Source organism: Colobus angolensis, unplaced genomic scaffold (assembly GCF_000951035.1).
Source record: "Colobus angolensis palliatus isolate OR3802 unplaced genomic scaffold, Cang.pa_1.0 Scaffold224, whole genome shotgun sequence".
In the NCBI taxonomy this organism is placed as follows: domain Eukaryota; kingdom Metazoa; phylum Chordata; class Mammalia; order Primates; family Cercopithecidae; genus Colobus; species Colobus angolensis.
The window spans coordinates 5,298,364-5,320,234 of NW_012115422.1; the positions used below are offsets into that span (position 1 = coordinate 5,298,364).

General features: G+C 41.4%; 1 protein-coding gene and 1 long non-coding RNA gene across 2 annotated transcripts in view; one reads left to right on the top strand and one right to left on the bottom strand.

The window, feature by feature from the left end:
• Nucleotides 1-1,003: 1,003 nt before the first annotated feature.
• LOC105513191 lies at nt 1,004-21,826 on the top strand. Its single transcript, XR_001001960.1, has 3 exons — nt 1,004-1,441; nt 18,257-18,456; nt 21,123-21,826. It is a non-coding gene; the product is annotated as an uncharacterized LOC105513191 (long non-coding RNA).
• PRKRA (protein kinase, interferon-inducible double stranded RNA dependent activator) overlaps nt 19,167-21,871 on the bottom strand; it is a 23,212-nt gene continuing 20,507 nt past the window's right edge. Inside the window, exon 8 of the mRNA XM_011944047.1 lies at nt 19,167-20,000. Coding sequence (XP_011799437.1) covers nt 19,843-20,000 — 158 coding nt within the window. The 3' untranslated portion in view covers nt 19,167-19,842. The remainder of the gene's footprint in view (nt 20,001-21,871) is intronic.

The following is a 21,871-nucleotide window of genomic DNA, read 5'->3' on the forward strand; positions in this document are numbered from 1 at the left end:
GGTGCCATCTCAGCTCACTGCAATCCTTGCCTCCCGGGTTCAAGCGATTCTCCTGCCTCAGCCTCCCTAGTAGCTGGGATTACAGGCATGCACCATCACACCCAGCTAATTTTTGTATTTTTAGTAGAGATGTGGTTTCATCATGTTGGCCAGGCTGGTCTCGAACTCCTGACCTAAGGTGATCCACCCGCCTCCCAAAGTGCTGGTATTACAGGCGTGAGCCACTGCACCTGGCCTGGATAACCTCAAAATTTTAAATGAAGGGATTGGAGGTAACATCTAGGATTTTATCTAGTTCTGTCTTCTATGATTCAAACCCCAAATTCTCCACTGCAATGACTGCCGCTGGAATCAATATTCCTGGCTGCATGTCTCTGAAAAAAAGCTCTCACATAAGGCTAATGAGAGGGAAAACTAAGGGAGGATCTCTCCTTTCAAGGCCACATAGTCAGGGTTAATATGCATACAAAGTAGAGATATATTTACCCATTCACCATGAAAAAACACCTTTATAAAGGGCCCAATACCTGGGCTTAATAGCTTCATTTCTTGTGTGATCTTGCAGTATACATCAAAAAATTAACAAATAACATCCAGTGACATTATCTTGGCTCACTGCAAACTCCGCCTCCCGGGTTCAAGCGATTCTCCTGTCTCCGCCTCCCAAGTAGCTGGGATTACAGGCATGCACCATCACAGCCGGCTAATTTTGTTTAGTGGAGACGGGTTTTTTTTCCTCCATGTTGGTCAGGATGGTCTCGAACTACCAAGCTCAGGGAATCAGCCCGTCTTGGCCTCCCAAAGTGCTGGGATTACAGGCGTGGGCCACCGCGCCCGGTTTGCCCCGCCCCCCGCAATTTCTAAACTGTATCTGTCTCCTCCCAAGCCCTTGTTCCTTCATCCCCTACCCGGTGCAGATTCAGACAAGCACTTTAGTTCCTAAGCCTCGCGGTGCTCCCAGCTCCCGCGCCTCTGAGCTGCCCACACCCCTCCCAATCCCCTCCTCCGCGCCGCCGTCCTTCTCGCTCTGGGATGGCCGCGGCGCCCGCTCCCTCTGAACTCGCCGGAGCAGGGATACAGCGGCCTGGGGCCTCTTGCTCGTGCTTGGTTTTCCGTACCCCACTTCCTAAAGGGTCTTTAGGGGTTCCCGGACTCCTTCGCCTGGGAGCCTCCATCCGCCCCGCACAGCCCCCGGCAGGGCCGAGGGGAGGCTTCAGTGGCTGCCTGGTGGGGCCTAGCGGCCCTGCTCGCTGACGTCAGCGCCGGCGCCGTCATTTAACAGCTTTTGCTTAGGGCAGAAGAAGCTATGGGCACAAAAAGCAGCATCGAGTAGCGGTGGCGGAAGAACGAGCAGGAGCTTGAATTTCAGTTTTCTTATGAGGAATTTTCCAGAAAAGATATCTTCACTGTGAAATAAGTAAATAAATGCCCACTCAGTACAGTAAGTATTGATGCCGTCCTGTAGCATTTGGCTAGAAAGTGGTGTCAATAGGGTTTTTTCCTTCAGACTTTACACTACTGTACAGAAGGGCCAATGCCAATCCTTCTGTGAGGAAGTTTTTTTTCTTCCTAAATATGTTAATTGCCTCAACTTGGACTAACGGTCACACTCGTGAATATGAGTGTAAGAAACAGTTTCTTTCTCACATGTATGAAAAGGAAATTTTCCTTCATGTAAGGCCACTATTCAGAGTAAAGTCAAGATTATTTAACTTGCAAAATTAAGCACTAACTTCATTTCAAATGAAATAAAATTCAGTCTGATCAGAAACCCCTTGGAGCAGTTTATATTAACCTAATTATCTTTTATTACTGCAGGAAGTTGATTGAAGATTATGGAATGCATCTAAAAAGCAGTTATATTTACGAGTCCCAAAATTAAATGCTAAGGAAAAGCGTTATTTCTGCAAACCGAGGTAGTACGGACAAGCCGAAGGGAGTTTTATTCTGTCAAGTTTTACTGTAAATTCAATCATTGATCAGCTAGATCTAAGCTTGGTTATTCTTGGAGGAGCTGCTTTGCAAATGATTCCACTCTGAGCTCGCCGGCCACAGTAGCATGAAATGGATGGCAGTTTTCTCTTCCTAAGACTGGGTGTGGTTTGGCTGGGCAGAGTATATACAGTGGGCGACTCTGGCGGGATTTGAGGAGCCTGGAGAGGCCCACCGCATGTGTGTCTCCCCCTAGTGACCAACGGACTGAAGTTCCTGTGGTTAAAGGCAATTGCTGATTTTGTCGTTAGCTGGAAGGCGAAGCTCAAGGAACTCCTGCGTATACAGCACCATTCTAGAAGCTGGATGTGTTTAAAGATGTGACGCAATATGTACCCAGAAGGAATAAGACTAGATCACTAGGGTACAAATTAAAATATCAAGTTGCATACGCTGAATGTGGGATTAGCTCCGCGGAACACACTTTGGAAAACACTACTTTAACGACCTCATTCTGAGTCCCTGTAATGCTTAAGATTATAGCACAGTTTAGGCACCTTATATATATTTTGATGGAATGCTTTCCTAAAGTAATATTCTGTGGTGGAAAGAGCAAATCAAAAGTCTCTGTTCTCTGTGACAGTGGAAGAAATTGCAACTAAGTATTAATATAAATAGGGGTTTTTAAAAATGTGGGAAAAGTCTGAAGAAGCATTTGCAGAAACTCCTTACAAAGGCAGTGACAGCAAGGCCGGGCCAAGGTGGGCGGATCACTTAAGGCCAGGAGTTTGAGACCAGCCTGGCCAACATGGCAAAACCTGGTCTCTACTAAAAATACAAAAATTAGCTGGGCGTGGGTGGCTGAGGTGGGAGAATTGCTTCAACCCGGCAGACAGAGGTTGCAGTGAGCTGAGATCGCATCACTGCACTCCAGTCTAGGCAACAGAGCAAGACTCTGTTTCCAAGAAAAAAAAAAGAAAAAAGACATATACGATAAATGTAAAATATAAAATATACGCTGGAATTCAGACATGTATGTAAAAAATAATGTAAAATATCTCAATAATTTTTATATTTATTACATGTTAAAATGATCATGTTTTTGAGTTTAAGTAAAATATAACCCAATTAGTTTCTTTTCTCGAAGAATGTGGCTACTAGAAAATTTTAAATTGTATATATGGTTTGCATTATATTTTTTTCAGACAGTGCCGATGTAATAGTAACAAAAAGTCTCAGCATCATTTAAGATAAAAGGCCATCATCAGACAATGCAGGACAGATTGTAACAACAGGAAGTACTACAGAGATTCAGAGAATGCCATAAATAACCTTGGAATCCTGTGCTTGGGTAAATCATTTGCTTTTTTTACTTAGCTGATCCCTTAAAGCCTGTGAAGTTGAAATGTTACAGAGGGAATTTTCTATTTGAGTTAGCCACCTCAATTTCATAACTTTGTAAGGAGAAAATGTTTTACATTTTTGCATCTTCAAGGTTTTCAAAGCATTTGCACATTTATTATCTCGTTTCATCTTTCTAATCTGAGAGGAAGGTAGAGCAGGTTATCCCCATTTTACTGGTGAGGAAACTGAGGCTCAAAGAGTTCATGTGATGTGAAGAATATTGGAATTAAGGATGCCAGAGAACAGTGACTCAGAGGGACCAAATCATTATGGGGTCCATTTGGAGGTCTCTATGTAGAGGGGGAGCTTCCTCAAGGACTTCTGCAGAGACCTCCTTATCGAAGGAGAGGAGGAAGCTTGAAGACACTTTTCCCCACTCGGACTCAGTACTAAGCACTTTTCCACTCCAAGCCCTTCACCTTCTCCTCATCCCAGGCCCTGGGTCCATAAAACTGCAGGAGCCTTTTGTTCAGGCATTCCCTCAGCAATGCTGTGCTGATCCACCTGACCCTGGATTGGTGCCATTCTATCACAGCATAGGATTAAAGACTTGTCCCTTCCTTTCATATTGGCTTATTGTCTTCACTGCTTTTCTGACATCTGGCTCCTCAACTCTCTGGAACCAAGCTTGGCCCTTGACAATTAGACCTGCTGTCTCTTCCCACTCTGACTTCCCTCTTGTCTCCCATCCCAGTACCCTTCCTTGCTCTGGCTAGGCACAGCCCCCAACTTTAAAGTTTTTGAGTGATCACAGGCATTTCTGGGATTTGGCAAGGGATAAATTGAGTTGAGACTACATTGAGTTTGGGTTTAATGGGATATATGTATGTGGTTTGTAGTCACATCCATGTATAGTTAAATATTGGTCATCCCACCGTTGGAATGGTTTCTAGGAATACTCCTACTAGTGATTGTGCAGGTTCACCTACACCCTACACCCAGAGGTCACACTATGATGTGAATGTGACCTATTGCTTGGCACCAGAAATAGGCTTGTAGTGAAGAAGAAACAGATTGAAATGAACTGTGGTAGATCCATTGCAAGAATTTCTCCAATCCTTCCCTGTAGGCAGACCCTTTACAATGTGATTTTTTTAAACTCTAACCATGAAAAGTTGGGCCCACCTCTTGAATCTGGGCAGGCTTTGTGACTTGCAATGCTGTGGAAAGAGCCATACTTGAAGAATAGGGCTGCTTTAGTCTCTAGAAAGGGTCTACTTTAAACCCATGCTAACAAAGCTTTTAAAATACCCCTTCTATAAGAATCAGTGTGATCCATCAGTAAATTAACTGCGAGAAAAAAACTCAATACTCTTTAAAGGAAGACAACAAAGTCTTGATTCACAACAAGGTAGAATCTGTAATGTACAACATATAATCTATCAAAATGTAAGAGAATCAGAAAAGCAGGAAAATGTGACACATAATCAGAACATGTGTTGCTGGACCGTGCTGATCACCTTTGTTTTCCAGCACTGGAGGACTTGTGGAATCTTGACTCAGCTTGTCACTCCTCAGTGGTAACTGTTCTCTGCTGGCCCTCACAGAATCTTACTCTGCACATGCACAGCTTTATATTTGGCTAAAGACTTCAGGGGAATCCCTATGCAGGATTCTGTAGTTCCTTCTCTACACCACTTCTTATCCTCAGGCACTCTGCCCTACTTACTCTAGGCAACTCAGCATCCCTGAGGTCTTTCTGAACTTCACTTCTCCATTCTGCAGTCCAAAATGGGCCCTTGAGCAGAAATGTAGGGCCACCAGAGGGATCAACTCATGTGTTTCTCCTCTGTCAGGTTAGCAGCCTGTGCTGTTGTCTAAGATTCTTTGCTTGGTCAAACTTTAATCAGGCTCCTAAGGCTTCTCCTAAGCCCAGTTGTGCACTTCAATGTAAAAGCCAGTTGTAGCAAGAACCCTGCTTAGTTGGGTTAGCGAGAATCCCCACTTTTGATATCTGATTACCCTTGATATCTAATTGGGTTCCTCGTCCTCTACCATCCCAAAGGTAACATCTGATTAATCTGGCCTGACTTCAGCAAGAATCCTGTTAGGTTGGTTGGTTTAGCCAGAATTCCCCTTACCTTTGATGTTTCCTCTTAGTAATTTTCTATCCACTGCCACCACTCTGCCCCTTGTCTGTAAATTCCTTCTTGCCCATGCTATATTCACAGCTGAACCTAACCTCTTTCCCCTACTGCTAAATCCCATTGTACAGGTCCCTGTACCTTTTGAGATAGTCCTAAATAAAATCTGCCTTATTGTGCTTTAACAAGTATCATTTTAAAAATTTCTGGGTTTTTTTTTTTTTTTCCAGAAGACAGGGTCTTACTGTGTCACCAGGCTGGAGTGCAGTGGCGTGATCATAGCTCACTGCAGCCTCAAACTCCTGGGCTCAAGTGATTCTCCCATCTTAGCCTCCCAAGTAGCTAGGACTACAGGAGGGTGCCATCAAGCCCAGCTAATATTTTTATTTATTTTTATTTTTTGTAGAAATGGAGTCTCACTATTTGCCCAGACTGATCTCAAACTCCTGGCTTCAAGCAATCCTCCTGCCCCAGTCTCCTAAAGTGCTGGGATTATAGAAGTGAGTCACTGCACCTTGCCTCATTGAATAATTTTTTATTTATCATGTATAATGTCTGAAAGGAGCTGCCTTCTGTCTTTTGTCCAGTTTTAAAGTTGTTTACAGTGAGAGGAGCACTAGCCCACACCTGCTACTATACCACGTTTGGGAGCAGAAGTCAGTTACCTTTAAATTAGAGATGAGGAAACTGAGGAAATGAAAGGTTAAGCAACTTGCCCCAAATCACACAGCTGTTTACATGTGATGGAGCTTGAATTCAAACCTAGGCAATCTATCTTTAGAGATGCTCACTTAATTATTGTACTGTACAGCTTCTTAGAAAAATGGCTTTATATATGCATGTAAAATGTTTTGTCCAGTGTCAGGTAACATAGTCAATCCTTAATAAAGTCTAGCTAAATTATTCTTTAAAATCCTAAAGCTCAGTATGAATAGGACACAAGCACCATCAAGTGAGTTGATATTCCTTATTAACACTAATTTGTATTACCATCCTACTATTAGCAAATAAAAACAAAGCATTTGCTTAAGTCCTTCATTAAGTGCATGAACAAAATATTAAATCCTTAGCCTGCTTTCTTTAGCCATTAACACTACCTTTCTTAACTAGAAATATAAGATAAAATGAATAAAATAAACCAAGCAATCAGGCATAGGTACTATCAGTTTCTGAATTTCAAATAAATCCTGTGCAGTAACACACCCATCTGGCCATAATGGAGATTGCACCAGAATGAAAGCACAAGCTTATAAATAAAAATGTAAACATTTGTAATAGAACCCAGCATTTACTATACTATCTAATTCTTAATCTACCATCTAAATGAGCTCCAATCGTTCATCTTATTTTAAAACATTATAACTGGAGACATCTGTGAGTCCAAGCCTTTCTTTGGTTTTAGCTCATACGCTTGAAAACAGTTTCTCTCTATCTTCTGCCTTTTTTTTTTTTTTGGTGAGATATATGTAAATATTTTTCAAACCTCTATTGTATCTATTAGAACAGAATGCTATAAACATGTGGCAGCTATCCATTCATTCAGATTAGCATAGATAGAAAAACTAGTTTATTCAGGTCTTCTCTCCACAATGTCCCACTCTTGCCTCAGCCCAAGCAGTGAAGCAAAAAAACCCACATATTCCAATCCATCTACTTTGCCCTCTCTAATGTTCAGATTGACTGAATAGCTATCAGATCTCCACTACACACTGTTCTCTGCAGATCGCCTTTTTGATAAGTCTTGACCTAAAAAAAATTATTAAGGGAAATGAAGAAATCAGAAAATGATAAATTAATTACAAGAAATGTAAGACTTGGCTTGTTGTTATCGTCTCCTTTTTGATATCAGCTGTGTTTGTGGCAGAAAGCCGTCATGATCTGCTATCTCAGTATATTGTCAAGCTAGTAATTCTGAATATGTTGTCAAGCTTGTAAAATGTTCTGAGTAGACCACATCTTCAGTAATTTCCACAAGTTCACAATTTTTCAGGGAAAGCTATAATGTGTTGCCTTAAAAGAAATTCATTTTCTCAATGTAGTAAGAGCTGCTGCCTAGTTATAATACTCTGAAACTTTCATGAAACTATCCTTTTTAGAACTCATATTACAATATGGGCTCTTTCATGTTTTTTAACTTCTTTGGACCTTGAGATGCAGTGTTATTCTAGATGCAGCGTTACTCACAGTGGACATTGTCCTCAAATTAGCATAATTTCTATTTCATTTCCTACATATTGTTTTGGATAATGTTGAAATAAATCTTTTGAAAATGCAAATATTTTTTGTCATTGCAGCACATACACCGTCTACAGAAACTTTGTCTTAGTTTGTTTAGTGTTGCTATAAAGAAATACCGGAGACTGGGTATTTTATATTATTTGGCTCCTGATTTTAGATGGCTGGAAAGTTCAAGATTGGGCTTCTGCATCTGGTGATGGTCTCAGGCTGCTTCCACTCATGCAAAGGTAAAGGGAAGCTGGTGTGTGCAGAGATCACTTGCAAGAGAGGAAGCAGGGGTTAGGGAGAGGTGCCAGGCTCTTTTTAACAACCAACTCTTTTAGGATTTAATAGCGTGAGAACTCACTCACACTTAAGGGAAGGCATTAATCTATTCATATGGGATCCGCCCCCATGATCCAAACACCTTCCACTAGGCCCCACCTTCCAACACCACCACACTGGGAATCAAATTTCAACATGAGATTTGCAGGAGAAGGGACAAACAAACCATATCCAAACCATAGCAACCCTGCCAAAAATAAAAAGCAAAGAAAAAACTGGCTACAAACTCATAATTTGTCCTATCTTTAGAAATTCTAATAAAAGGGAAAAGATACATGATCTGAAGAGAATCCAGGGTATCTCAAATGCTGGCTTGTAATTTTATATATCTTAGATTACGTGATTTATGTGATATTCTTATCATCTTTTCTCACTAAACTATAACTCCGTATCTCAGGTGGGACTCTCAGGGAGCAGACTTAGGAGACAGTGGGCAGCAGGTTTATTAGGGAATGCTTTCGTGATCATCATCTGTGGAAGGAATGGGAAGAAATGACGATTGGGTGGAAGGAGGACTTGGGTTGTGATACAGTGTCAACAGTGTTCTCAGCTGAGCCCATGGGAAACTTTGAAGCTGTTTGGCCCTTTTGGTCCCATATGGAGCAAGAAGTTCAGGGAACTCAAAGATGGGGGTGAACTTGGATGCAGTGACACTCTCAGCTGGTCTCAGTGACTTACCTGGTGATAAAACTCAGCCCTCAATCCTCAGAGGCTCAGAGTCCCTGGTCCCATAATCTTTTTAGGCTGATAATGGCTGCTACACTGTCCATTTACAATAAAAATTGGGCAAGAGCATACCAAGAGGTGCATCCATGCACTACTTGGGTACCAACATTTTCCTCCTTCCTCCAACTGTGTAACCGTAGTCCTCCTCTTTATGATAAGATCCATTATCCCTACTAGGATGTGACTCCTCTTTTTGCCTGCTACTTTCTTGGTGCAAGGAACCTGAAGTACCTAGTCAGCAGATGTAGCTCATAGTTCAATGAGACCAATGAGTCTCTTCTTGGGTCTCACTGAACAGCAAACTACATCTGCTGGTGGAGGTGTTTCACCTTTAGGAAGCAGGACCTCTAAATGACAGGGCCCAGTGTTGTGGAGCCAGGAAGCGCAATTTCCCCCAAGAGAATCACTGGGAATGATAGAAAGCAGGGCCATTCCTGCTTCTACACCTTGATTCCTGGACCCATGTATTCTACCTATTGAGAACACAGCCCTACAGAAAGACCATTAAAGTGTACATTTCATCTTAAAGGATGGTGTTCGTGTTGTGTATGCCTTCAACAAGTTATTTAATTATTCTATCAGGCCACAGGCTTCTGGATAATATAATGTAATAATATGACAAGCAGAGGCTGTGGTCATTTGCCCACAATCTTTCCTCCTTTGCTATAAACCAGGTCCCATGAGGTAGTTCAAACACTCTGAAAGCCCTCCGTGATGCTGGCTGATGCCCTGCAGATAGAAAAGAAGAATCATGGAAAATATGTGTCTATTCCTGTCAAAATGAGTCACTGCCTCTTGTTAGGGTCATTGTAAGTCAGCTTGCCACCAAGTGGCTGATTGGTCTTCTTGAGGAATAGGCACTCAGTATTGCAGCATTGGTCTCTGTTGTTAGCAGGCTGAAAATTTAGTAGTGATTGTAACAAATCAGCCTCAGGGTATAGGCGCCCATCCTGTTAGGTCTATTAGCCTCCAATCCTGCCACAGTAGTTATTCCAATGCCAGATGCTGGGTGTTATTAACTGGCCAAGTCCTGATACTGACTTGGTTGTTCAGGGCCTTTTCTATTATGGATACTTGGTGGTATAGATCAAATGCAGTGCAAAGCTCCTAACACTTTGTGCCCACTCTCATGTGCCCAATCCACCATTTTTATCTCAAATCTCTTTGTTCCCAATAGTTTAGTCTCTCTGTTTTCAGGACTCTGATCCTATGACCAAGCCAGTTGTCACCACCCATGTATATTCTAACCTTGAGACCCTTTCTACACAAATGGACGGCAAAGTACACTGCTCAAAGGTCTGCCCTTTGGGAGGATTTTCCCTTGTCACTGACTTTCAGGGCCACCCCTGAGTGGCACAGTAACATAGCCACCATCTGTTTTGTTTGCCAAAATATACCCATTTGTGAGTCAAATTCATGCATTTTCCTCTTTCATCATCTGGTCATATGGGATCAGTGGCAATAAATGTAAGCCAAGGGAGAGACACTGGTGCAACAGTGGTAGAGACATGGGAGTCTAGGCTGCTTGCTAATGTAACATACTGTACCGTCTGCCTATGTTTGTGTTCTACATGTATAGACCCCAGCTCATGATCATTGGTCTTGGCTTCATGGCCACTTGGCATCCCTTTGTCAGGTGCTATATCTCTATAAAAGCCCGGTAGCACGTCAGTAGCTGTTTGTTGAAAGGTGTTTACTTCTCTGCTACAGATAGCATGGCCAGACTCTTGGGTCTGCATTGTGATTTTTCCCATTAGGACTTCTCATAAACTCCATACAGAATCTTTTCCTACATATCTAATACAACACCATCTGCTGGGTGGTATGGCACAAGTGGTAAAACTGCCACCTGGACCTGCTTCAGAGCCCTTTTCTGCTCTGGGTCCCACTTGAAATTGGAAGCCTTTTATGTCATCCAGTGTATAGGTAACAGCAAGTATTTCCTGCTATGGAATATGCTGCCTTTAGAACCCGTAGAAACCTATCATTCTTCTATGCTTCCTTCTTTATGGTGAGAGGTACAAAATGCAATAATTTATTGCTTATTTTGGAAGGGATATCTTGGCATACCCTGGACTCTGGACCCACCAGAGAGCCACCAGTGGAAGACCCTTGAATCTTTGTAGGGTTTATCTCTCACCTTTGGAGTATATGTGCCGTAGCTCCAGTGTATTATCTACTTCTTGCTCTTCTGGTCCAATTAACATGGTATAATTGATGTAGTGGATCAGTGATGTTCTGCAAGATGCCCAGCTGGTCTTGGTCCTTCAGACTATATTACAATAAAAGCTGGGAGAGTTAACATGCTTCTAAGAAGATTATACGTGTTCACTATTGTCTGATCCAAGGCAATGTGTTTCTGATCCTCTTTTCTAATAGAGATAGAAAGGATGCATTTGTCAGATCAACAGCTGCATATTGTATACGTGGTGCCATGTTGTGATTTCTACTTTTTTGCATCTGTTGAGACTTGTTTGAAATATGGTCTGTTCTGGAGAATGAGAAAAGAATGTGTATTCTGGGCTGGGCACAGTGGCTCACGCCTCAGCACTTTGGGAGGCTGAGGTGGGTGGATCATCTGAGGTCAGGTGGTCAAGACCAGCCTGACCAACATGGAGAAACCCCATCTCTACTAAAAATTCAAAAATTAACCGGGCATGGTGGTGCATGCCTGTAATCCCCGCTACTTGGGAGGCTGAGTCAGGAGAATTGCTTGAACCCGGGAGACAGAGGTTGTGGTGAACTGAGATGACACCATTGCACTCTGTAGCTGTTGGGTGAAATATTCTGTAAATGTCAGTTAGGCCTGTTTGATCTAGTATGTAGTTTAACTCCAGTGTTTCTTTGTTGATTTTCTGTCTGGATGATTTATCTGTTACTGAGAATGGGTTGTTGAAGTCCCCTAATATTACAGTATTGCAGTTTATCTCTTCCTTTAGATCTATTAATGTTTGCTTTATATAATTGAGTGCTCCAGTGTTGGGTGCATAGATATATAAATTATTATATCCTCTTGCTGAATGGACTCTTTTGTCATTATATAGTGACCTTCTTTTTCTGTTTTTATAGTCTTTGACTTGTAGTCCATTTTATCTGATGTGAGTATAGTTACTCTTGATCTTTTTTGATTTCCACTTGCATATATTTTTTTTTCCATTCCTTATCTTTCCATCTATGTGTGTCATTACAGCAGAGGTTTCTTGTTAGCAGCATATAGTTTAGGGCTTGTTTTTTTTTTTATCTGTTCAGCCATTCTATGTCTTTTAATTGGAGAATTTAGTCCCCTTACATTCAGTGTTATTATTGACAAGTAAGGACTTACTACTGTCATTTTGTGCTTGTTTTCTAATTCTTGTTTTATAATTCCTCTCTTCCTTTCTTATTGTCTTCCTTTGTGGTTAAGCGATTTTCTCTGGAATATGTTTTAATTTGTTGCTTTTCGTTTTTAGTGTATCTATTATAGGTTTTTACATTGTGGTTATCATGAGGCTTACATAAAACATAGATATACCAAGTCATCTTAAAGATATGACAACTTATCTTAGATTAAAAAAAAAAAAACTAAAACTAAAAAAAAAGCCTTTATACCTTAACTCCATCTCTTCTACATTTTGACTTTTGGTTGTCTCAATTTATGTATTTTTATATTGCTTATCTTTTAACAGGTTGCTGTAGCTGTTATTGTTTTTGGTAGATTTGTCTTTTGGTCTTCATACTAGAGTTATAAGTGGGTTACACACCACAATTTCAGTATTGAAGTATTTGGGGATTGTCTTTGTACTTAATTTCATCAGTGGGTTTTATACCTTCAAATGTTTTTGTTTTTGCATATTAGTGCTTTTTTTTCTCTTTTGGATTGAAGAACTCCCTTTAGCATTTCTTTTAAGATGGGCCTCATGGTGGTGAATTCTCTCAGCTTTTGTTTATCTGGGAAAGACTTTATCTTGCTTTGATGGTTGAAGGATAGCTTTGCTGGATACAGTATTCTTGTGTGGCAGATTTTTTTTTTCTTTCAACACTGAAAATTTCATCCCATTTGCTCCTGGCCTGTATGGTTTCTGTTGAGAAGTCTGTTGCCAGATGAATTGGAATTTGTATTATTTGCATCTTTTCTCTTGTTCCTTTTAGGACCCTTTCTTTGTCCTTGCCCTTAGAGAGTTCGACTGTGCCTCTCAAAGGGGTAGTCTTATCTGGGTCAAATTTGTTTAGTGTTCTCTGACCTTCATACCTGGATATTTATATCTTTCTCAAGTTTTGGAAAATTTTTTATTATTTCTTTGAATAAGCTTTCTACCCCTTGCTCTTGCTCAGCTTTTTCTTGAACACTAGCTATTCTTAGATTTGGTCTTTTGAGGTAATTTTCTATATCTTGTAGGTGATCTTCATTCTTTTTCATTCTTTTTTCTTTTCTGCCCTCTCACTGTGTAATTTCAAATGACCTGTCTTTGAGCTCACCGACTTTTTCTTCTCCTTGATCCATTCTGTGGTTGAAATCGTCTAATTATTTTTTTTAGTTCAGCAAATATATTTCTCAGTAATGAGAATTTTTTTTTTAAAGTATTTTAATCTGTTAAATTTCTCTGATAAACTTATAGATTGCTTGTCTGTGTTATCTTGGAGGTTACTGAGTTTCCTTAAAACTGCTATTTTGAATTCTTGGTCAGAGAGCTCACATATCACCATTTTCTTAGATTCAGACACTGGTTCCTTGCTTTGTTCATTTGGGGAGGTCATGGTTCCCTATTGCTGTTATTTTTCTTGTGGATGTACGTCCATATCTTTGCACTGAAAGATTGTTTATTCCAGTCTTCTCTGTCTTGATTGTTTTGTTTTCTATTGGCGATGTTTGCTTAGAGATTCTTTGTGACTTATCCGTTAAATGTCTTATTTTCCCACTAGATCACTGTCTCCTTTTTGGCACTTGATGGCACCTTACGCCCAGCTTTGCCTCCGCTTTAGAAACTCATCAGAGTGATGCCCTTCTCAAATGGGGGAGGTCCCAAAGGGGATATCCTGGCAGTGTGAAAGGCCAGCTAAGGTCTGTGCCAAGAGGACCTGTGGAATGTATCTCCTACAGCTGTTGCTGCTGAGTAGCCACTCTGATCTGGCATCTTCTTTGGTCAAGTTCCAGAGCAGAGTTTCCAGGGCTGGGGATTGAAGTCCTGCCTCCTCCCTTTGTCTCTGGTTGTCCTTAGTAATGTTTTTCCCTCAGGTACTCATGATACTTCCCATGGGCTGAGCTGGGGACAGGTCTCCTTCCAGGGAATCCAAGACGGCAGGGAGGTGGGTTGTCTACCTTTTCTCACTTTTTCCATGGTAGAAACTGTGAGTTGGGGGAAGTTTTCCACACACTTGGTGCCAGACAGATTGTGGGGAGGGGCACCGCAGATATAAAAGTCTGATTCTCTTACCATCTGCTCAGAGTTTTTTGACTTCTATGTCCCCAGGAATTGACTCATCCTCGTATCTGAGTTCTGGGATATTGTTGGTGATCATCTCGGTGCTGTATATTTGTTTTTGGTTTTCTGGTGTGGAAATGAAGCCAGCTTGCGTCTACACTGCCATTTTTGAACCAGAAGTCCACCTGATGCCATGTGGGTCTGCTCTAACAAAGATGCCTATAGCTGTCTCTGTAGATACAATTGGAGCTACTACCTCATAAAGTTTGTGGTAGCCCACTATCTGATTTTTGGAGGGGCTAGACTGGTAAATTAAATGGAGATACAATGTGAACCATACTTCCTGAATCTTTTAGATATTTTAGGATGACATTAATTTCTGCCATTCCCTGAAATATTATTTTTTGATTTACTATATTAGTATGGAGAAGAGGTCAACTTTTAAAGTTTCCACCTGGCCACCTGGCCTTTATCACTATGTTAGCTCTTACCACACACACTGAGAAACCTGGTGTCACTAATCAAGTGTATTTATCACAATTATATACTCAAGGACTAGGTGGGTCTGTGGATATATTGTGAGCCAGACTTGGGCCAGGACTCCCTAGGACTCGACCTCCATAACCCTTACTGTAATCAAGGGCATATAATGACTTTCAGTTCTGTGGTATCGTTGTTAACTCAGACTCTGTGTCCAACAGATATCAAAATGTTGAGTATTCCCCTTTCACCACTGTATGATTTCCTGAGTAATGGCGATAAGGCCCTTTGGAGAAGGACTAGAGGAATCATTATTGTGCACACTTGTGGTATTACATAGTCCTTCCTCCTGGGGACCCAGATTCTTCTTTAGTTAATGGGCCTGGATCTAAAAACTGACTCAGGTCTGGAAATTGGGTAAGGGGTCGTGATTATTTTTTATTTTTATTTATTTATTTATTTTTGAGATAGAGTCTCCCTCTTTAGCCCAGGATGGAGTGCAGTGGCACAATCTTGACTCACGGCAACCTCCACCTCCTGGGTTCAAGCAATTCTTTTGCCTCAGCCTCCCGAGTAACTGGGATTACAGGCGCGCGTGCACCACCTTGCCTGGCTAATGTTTGTATTTTTAGTAGAGACAGGGTTTCACCATGTTGGCCAGGCTGATCTCGAACTACTGGCCTCAGGTGATCCGCCCTCCTTGGCCTTCCAAAGTACTGAAATTACAGACATGCGCCACTGCACCCAGCCAGTTTAACTTTCTTTTAATTGGCTTGGTTGCCAAGAGAGGAAGCTGGGGAGGATCCTGAGGAGTGTATGTTTTGTCCTTGGAGAGACAGCTCATTGTCTTCAAGCAAAACAGGGAGCATACTAGCCCTTATTAGAGAAGAGAGGGGCACTTCTGTAGCCTTAGAAGGTTCTCGAAACCTGAGGATTGAAGATTTTTCAGATGCATCAACCCAGGTGGTTTCATCCCTTGTGTCAGGGTTCCATTTTCTCCCAATCAGGGTCCTGACCACAGCACAGTAGACCTGCCTAGCTTGGGTCCTAACTTCTTTGGAGTTTTATTCTCATGATTAAGTCCTGGGCCTGGTCCTCAGCTTCCTCTCCTCATTGGCTTGAGGAGCTGAGAGTCTGATATTCTACAAGGGAGGTTTTCTGGCCCTCACACTGAGTTTTTGTTTGTTTTTGAGACAGGATCCTGCTTTGTCACTCAGGCTGAGAGTGCATTGGCACAGTAAGCTACTGTAACCTTGAACTCCTGGACCCAAATTATCCTCTGGCCTCAGCCTCCTGAGTAACTAGGACAACAAATGTATGCCACTATGCCCTGCTGATTTTAAAAATTTTTTGTAGAGTTGGGCCTTGCTATGTTGCCCAGGCTGGTCTTGAATTCCTGGCCTCAAGCTATCCTCCCTTTTTGGTCTCCTGAGGCACTGGAATTACAAGCATGAGCCACTGCTCTTGATCCCACACTCAGCTTTTAATTACCAACTAATCACTCTCATTCTTTTTTTTTTTTTTTTTTTGAGACGGAGTCTCGCTCTGTCACCCGGGCTGGAGTGCTGTGGCCGGATCTTAGCTCACTGCAAGATCCGCCTCCCGGGGTTCACGCCATTCTCCTGCCTCAGCCTCCCGGTTAGCTGGGACTACAGGCGCCGCTACCTCGCCCGGCTAGTTTTTTGTAGTTTTTAGTAGAGACGGGGTTTCACCGTGTTAGCCAGGATGGTCTGGATCTCCTGACCTCGTGATCCGCCCGTCTCGGCCTCCCAAAGTGCTGGGATTACAGGCTTGAGCCACCGCGCCCGGCTCACTCTCATTCTTTTATTTTGAGACAGGGTCTCACTCTGTAACTCAAGCTGGAGTGCAGTAGTGCAAACATAGCTCACTGCAGCCTCAAACTCCTGGGGTCAGGTGATCTTCTTGCCTCACCCTCCGAAATAGCTAGGACTACAGCCACAAGCTACTGGGCATGGATAATTTTTTAAAAATTTGTAGAGATAGGGTCTCGATATGTTGCTCAGGCTGGTCTCAAACTCCTGGCCTCAAGGGATCCTCCTGTCTCAGCCTCCCAAAGTGCTGAGATTACAAGTGTGAGCCACTATGCCTGGCCCATTCTCCTCCTTCTGTTATCTTTTTCCAAGGTATCGGTCTAGCTCAGTAATAACTCATCAGTTCCACTGTCTGCACTGTTTCCCACCTGATCTTTGTGCCTGCCAGTGCATTTCTTTGCGTTGACGTGCCATCTTAGTTCACCACTAGTGAAAGTTTTAACAACTGCACTATCAGGGTGTGCTAGTAGTTAACTTCTCCCTACCCCAGTGAGGAGAATCTCATCCTGTAAGTGAAAAGGCAAGATAAACGGCTCCAAAAGCCCACTGGAGCACCTACTTTCCTGCAACCCTTCTGGTACCAAGATCACAGATGCTCAGATGAAGATAAGTGGGTAGGAGATTTATTAAGGATTGCCACCTGTGGAAAGAAAGGAAGCTCCACGAGGTGGAGAAAGAATATGGACTATGATGCAATCTCAAAGGCAGCTTTAGCTGACACTAAGGGGAACTCTGAAGCTAGGATGGTCTTTCAGATTGTCCTAATATGGGGCAATGGGACTAGTCTTTGCATGCAGCCTGGCCCAAGAAGGAAGTGTGACTTTAGATGAGGTGGCTTTCTTCAGTTAGAGGACAATTCTGCTGACAGTTGAGGGCTGTTGGGTGCACACTGCTAAGGTGAGAAAACAAAATCCTCTGTAGGGAAGGGGAAACTGCGTGGAATATCACAGAACACCCTGAGAGCAGGGGAGTGGCTCTTCATCAAATAACACAATATGGGCCATCATATTCCCAGAGGCTGCTGTAGTGCTGGGCACATTAGTGCTCAATAACTTATTGAATTAGTATTATCGTCATATTGTAGTATTGCTATCCTCATCTTCTAAAGTCACTTATCACTTAATGGATGCTGTTATGTGTTAGAACTGACACTATGAAGATGACTATGACACAATTACCTGTTGAGCCTATTTGGGAAATTAACCTATATTTAACAAGCTTGACTAATTAGATTGCTTAAGAGCCTTAGCAGAGGACTAAACAAAATGGTGTTAAAGAATACACCTGATGGTCCAAGAAAATCCCTAACTCTAGAAAATCTGGATAATCTGAGAGGCGACATTTGAACAGTGTAAGAATGCACTTTCCTCCAGAGCCAGAAGCAGGGAAAGCAGAGGCAGCAGCAATTTTATCTTCTGGGCACCTTATCCTCAGACCTCATTTTATCAGTACATATGGACTGTCTACAACCAAATGATATTATCCTTTTCATCAGCCTTATGAAACTTTCCCCCAATTTATCCAAGTCAGGATTTCAGTATGCAGAAGTCTAATGTCATCTCAGAGAGTTCATTGTGCCTCCCCCATATCCAAGACCATTTACTAAAACCTTAGTTCAATCTTTAAAGAGTCACAAGATCCTATTATGCCTAGCTTTTTTTCCAGTCTTTTAAGTCTATTCCTTACCTTGCCAAAAAAAGCACCTGTTTCTATGGTTTAACAAATGGAACTTAGAATATGGAACTATGGTAAGTGCTCTTTAGAATTGAAAGTAAGTTACATGTACTGGTTTTCCTTTATAGTTTGTTCTCAAAGAATTCCAGATATTTTTTTCCAGACAAAAATACCTGCTACATACTTCCTTCTGTATGAATACATGAGACCTACCTTCATTCGTAAAGACCTACCTCTATGAAGCTTTCCCTGAGCTCCAAACACAGAGCTGAGACTTCCACCTAACTTAGAAAGCTAGTACAAGCCGGCACTGACAGATGGAAGACTTGAGATGTTACAAGATGATATATGGAAACTCTAAAGGTTAAAATCTGTTCATTAGACTTATTTCCTAACCTTTTCATCACTCATCACTTTGGAACATTCTTGCAACTGAACTGAATAAACTGGGAAGGGTTTTTGGGTAATTCTAATTTTTTTTTTTTTTGAGACAGGGTCTCACTCGATCGCCCAGGCTGGAGTGCAGTGGTGTGATCCTGGCTCACTGCAGCTTTGATCTTCTGGGCCCAAGCAGTCCTCCTACCTCAGCCTCCTGAGTAGCTGTGACTAAAAGTGTGCCACCACACCTGATTGGGTTTTTTTTTTTTTTTAGAGATGGGGACTTACTATGTTGCCCAGGCTGGTCTCGAACTTTTGACCTGAACGGATCCTCCCAGGCTGGAGTGCAGTGGTGTGATCCTGGCTCACTGCAGCTTTGATCTTCTGGGCCCAAGCAGTCCTCCTACCTCAGCCTCCTGAGTAGCTGTGACTAAAAGTGTGCCACCACACCTGATTGGGTTTTTTTTTTTTGGTAGAGATGGGGACTTACTATGTTGCCCAGGCTGGTCTCGAACTTTTGACCTGAACGGATCCTCCCGCCTTGGCCTCCCAAAGAGTTGGGATAATAGGCATGAGCCACCGTGAGTGGTCAAATGCTTTTTAAACTAGTAATTCACCTGTGTGTGGTTATGTCAAAGAAAAATACAAGGTTGCAAACGCTTAAGAGAAAGTAAGGAAGTAACCCATTACATGTGTGTTTGTAAATTTTGCTTAGGCCATCATTTTTTATTTTCACCTTTGAATTTCAAAGTAAATTAGAGATATGTAAATAACAGAATTATCAACATTAAAATATTCACGACAATGGCTAACAAGAACAGGACTACAGTCAAGTCAGTAGCTTTTTAATAAAATGAGCAGAATCCCATCATAACAGTTGTTACATGAATTCAAATACAGAGCAGACCAATCATGTTCCCTGAAATTTAACAATCATACTTAATAAAGGCCTGTTAGTGCTGTCCCTCAAGACTCTAATTCAAAAGGGCTTCCTTTGAATTCCCTTTATAAAGCTTTGTGCAAAGAGCTTAAGCACCAGTAAGAAAGACTGTTGCTAGCATTTTTATTTCATCATCAACAACAAACATGCAGTTTCTTTCTCCGATGTGCATGGCACTGTAAAATGGGTGCTACACTCTGTCTTGTGGTACAAAGTTTATAAATACAATATACCGATACAAACTTGAAGCCATTAAAAAGAGCTTAATAACAACCACGAGGAGATAATTAAATCTGGAGTATTGATGGAATCTATGAAGAGATTTAGAAACAAGACATAAACTCAAACACTACGGTAAAAGTTTTACTTGGGAAGGGGCCAGAAGGGAACTTTTTATGTGCTACTGAAAGATTTTTTAAGTTGCTCCAAATTTACTTTCTTTCTGCTATTATCTTTAAATACTGCAAAGCATTGTGAGCTGCATCACTTTGTGCATTGCCACAGGAGATACCGGAGCCATGACAGACCGTGATGGGGCTGGTGGACAGTTCAGCAAGACATTGATACTGTCCATTGGCGCTCAGTTCATCTGTAATGACACATTCAAGGATGATGATTAGTGTCCAATATGTATAAAGTGGATCCCTTTGTAAAAACAATACAATTTTTATTACTGTCTTTCTTTTTAAGCATCCATAGTATACTACACCACTCGCAATCTTTGTTTTGCTTGTACAAACAAAAAACCACAACTGCTCAGCTGTAGCAGTTTTCAAACACATTACACTTCATAATGATCTGACAGCTTTAAAGACATACAGATATCTAGGCTTCACTCTAGCTCACTCAGTCAGAAATATACGGTTGTGGGTGGCTGATTCCTACATTTAAAAAAAAAGTTCCCAAGGCAATTCTAATATGGTTAGTTGAACACTATTTGGAAATTACTGAACCATACAGTAACTTTCTCAAAAGGGAAAGAACCATTTGTTAAAGGACTGGAGAGATTGTATTTTCCACTAGGAAGTCATTTTCAGGAGGCATTTGAACCAGGAACAACTTGGATCAAGGCAAAACCTCCCTTGTGACTTCTATTAAAATTTTTTTTTAAATTGATACATAATAATTGTATGTATTCATGGAGTTGTCCGTTCATGTTCTTAGGTTTTAAGTCTGTGCAGAGTCTAGTTCTTTATTTATACTATAAATGGGTCATGGTGTTTTAAAAACAATACCTGACCCAGGAAGCAAACGTTCTTCCCATCAACTGATGAGTCACTCTTACTACAGATGGCTGAAATGAGGGCAAAGAGGAAGAAACAAACATGTGCGGTATAACTTATTTAAAGTGGGCATAATAAAAATGTTATTTTTGATATTCTATTTAGTGGAAAATATCCAGATACAATGGGATTATTTAACGAGTGAAGAGGCTTTCTAGTTCTAGTATCTAGGTTCTTTTCTCCTGACCCTCCAGCCCCTGCTTGAGGCTCATCCATGTTGTAGCATATATTAGAACTTCATTTCTTTTTACAGCTGAATAATATTTCATTGGAAGGACAGTCCACAATTTGTTTATCCACTTATTCACTGATGGATGTTTTGGGCTGTTTCTACCTTTTGGCTTTTGTGAATAGTGCTGCTATGAATATACAGGGATCTGTGTGTATAGGCATTTGTTTAAATACCAGTTTTTGATTTATACTCCTAGGAGTGGAGTTGCTGGGTCACATGGCAATTCACTTGAGGAACTGAGCAGCTTATTCTACAGAGGCTGAACTGTTTTATATTCCCACCAGCAACTTATAAGGTTCCAATTTGTCTGCATTGTCACCAACACTTGCTATTTTCCATGTCCTTAATGATAGCCATCCTAGTGGATTTGAAGTGGTACCTTATCATGGTTTTGATTGCATTCTCTATTGACTAATGATATTGAGCATCTTTTCATGTATTTTTTGGTCATTTGGTCATTTTTCTTTTTTAATTTTAAAATTTTGAGACAGGCTCTCACTATATTGCCCAGGCTGGTCTCAAACTCCTGGGTTCCAGCGATCCTCATGCCTCAGTCTCCCAAAGGGGTGGGACTACAGGTGTGAGCCACTGTGCCCAGCCCATTTGTATATCTCCTTTGGAGAATATCTAGGTTCTTTTGAAGGCAGCTGCATAGAAACTAGCCTAATTAACAGACTGTGGTTTTTAGACTGCTTTCCATATCTACAAGAACTATTTAGTTCTCAAAACTGGGAAGAAATGTTTCAGAGGCATCATTAATTCATAATCTAAAAATTTATTTCAGGTTTCCTTTTTTCCCCCCGATTCTGTATCCTCCATAGTTCTATTCATGACATGGGTCATTCATCTCTGTATTCTAAACCCTCAGCAAACTGCAGACACTAATATTTATTGGATGAATGGTCTCTCATCAGCCACCTTTTCTTTTTTCTTTTTTTTTTTTTT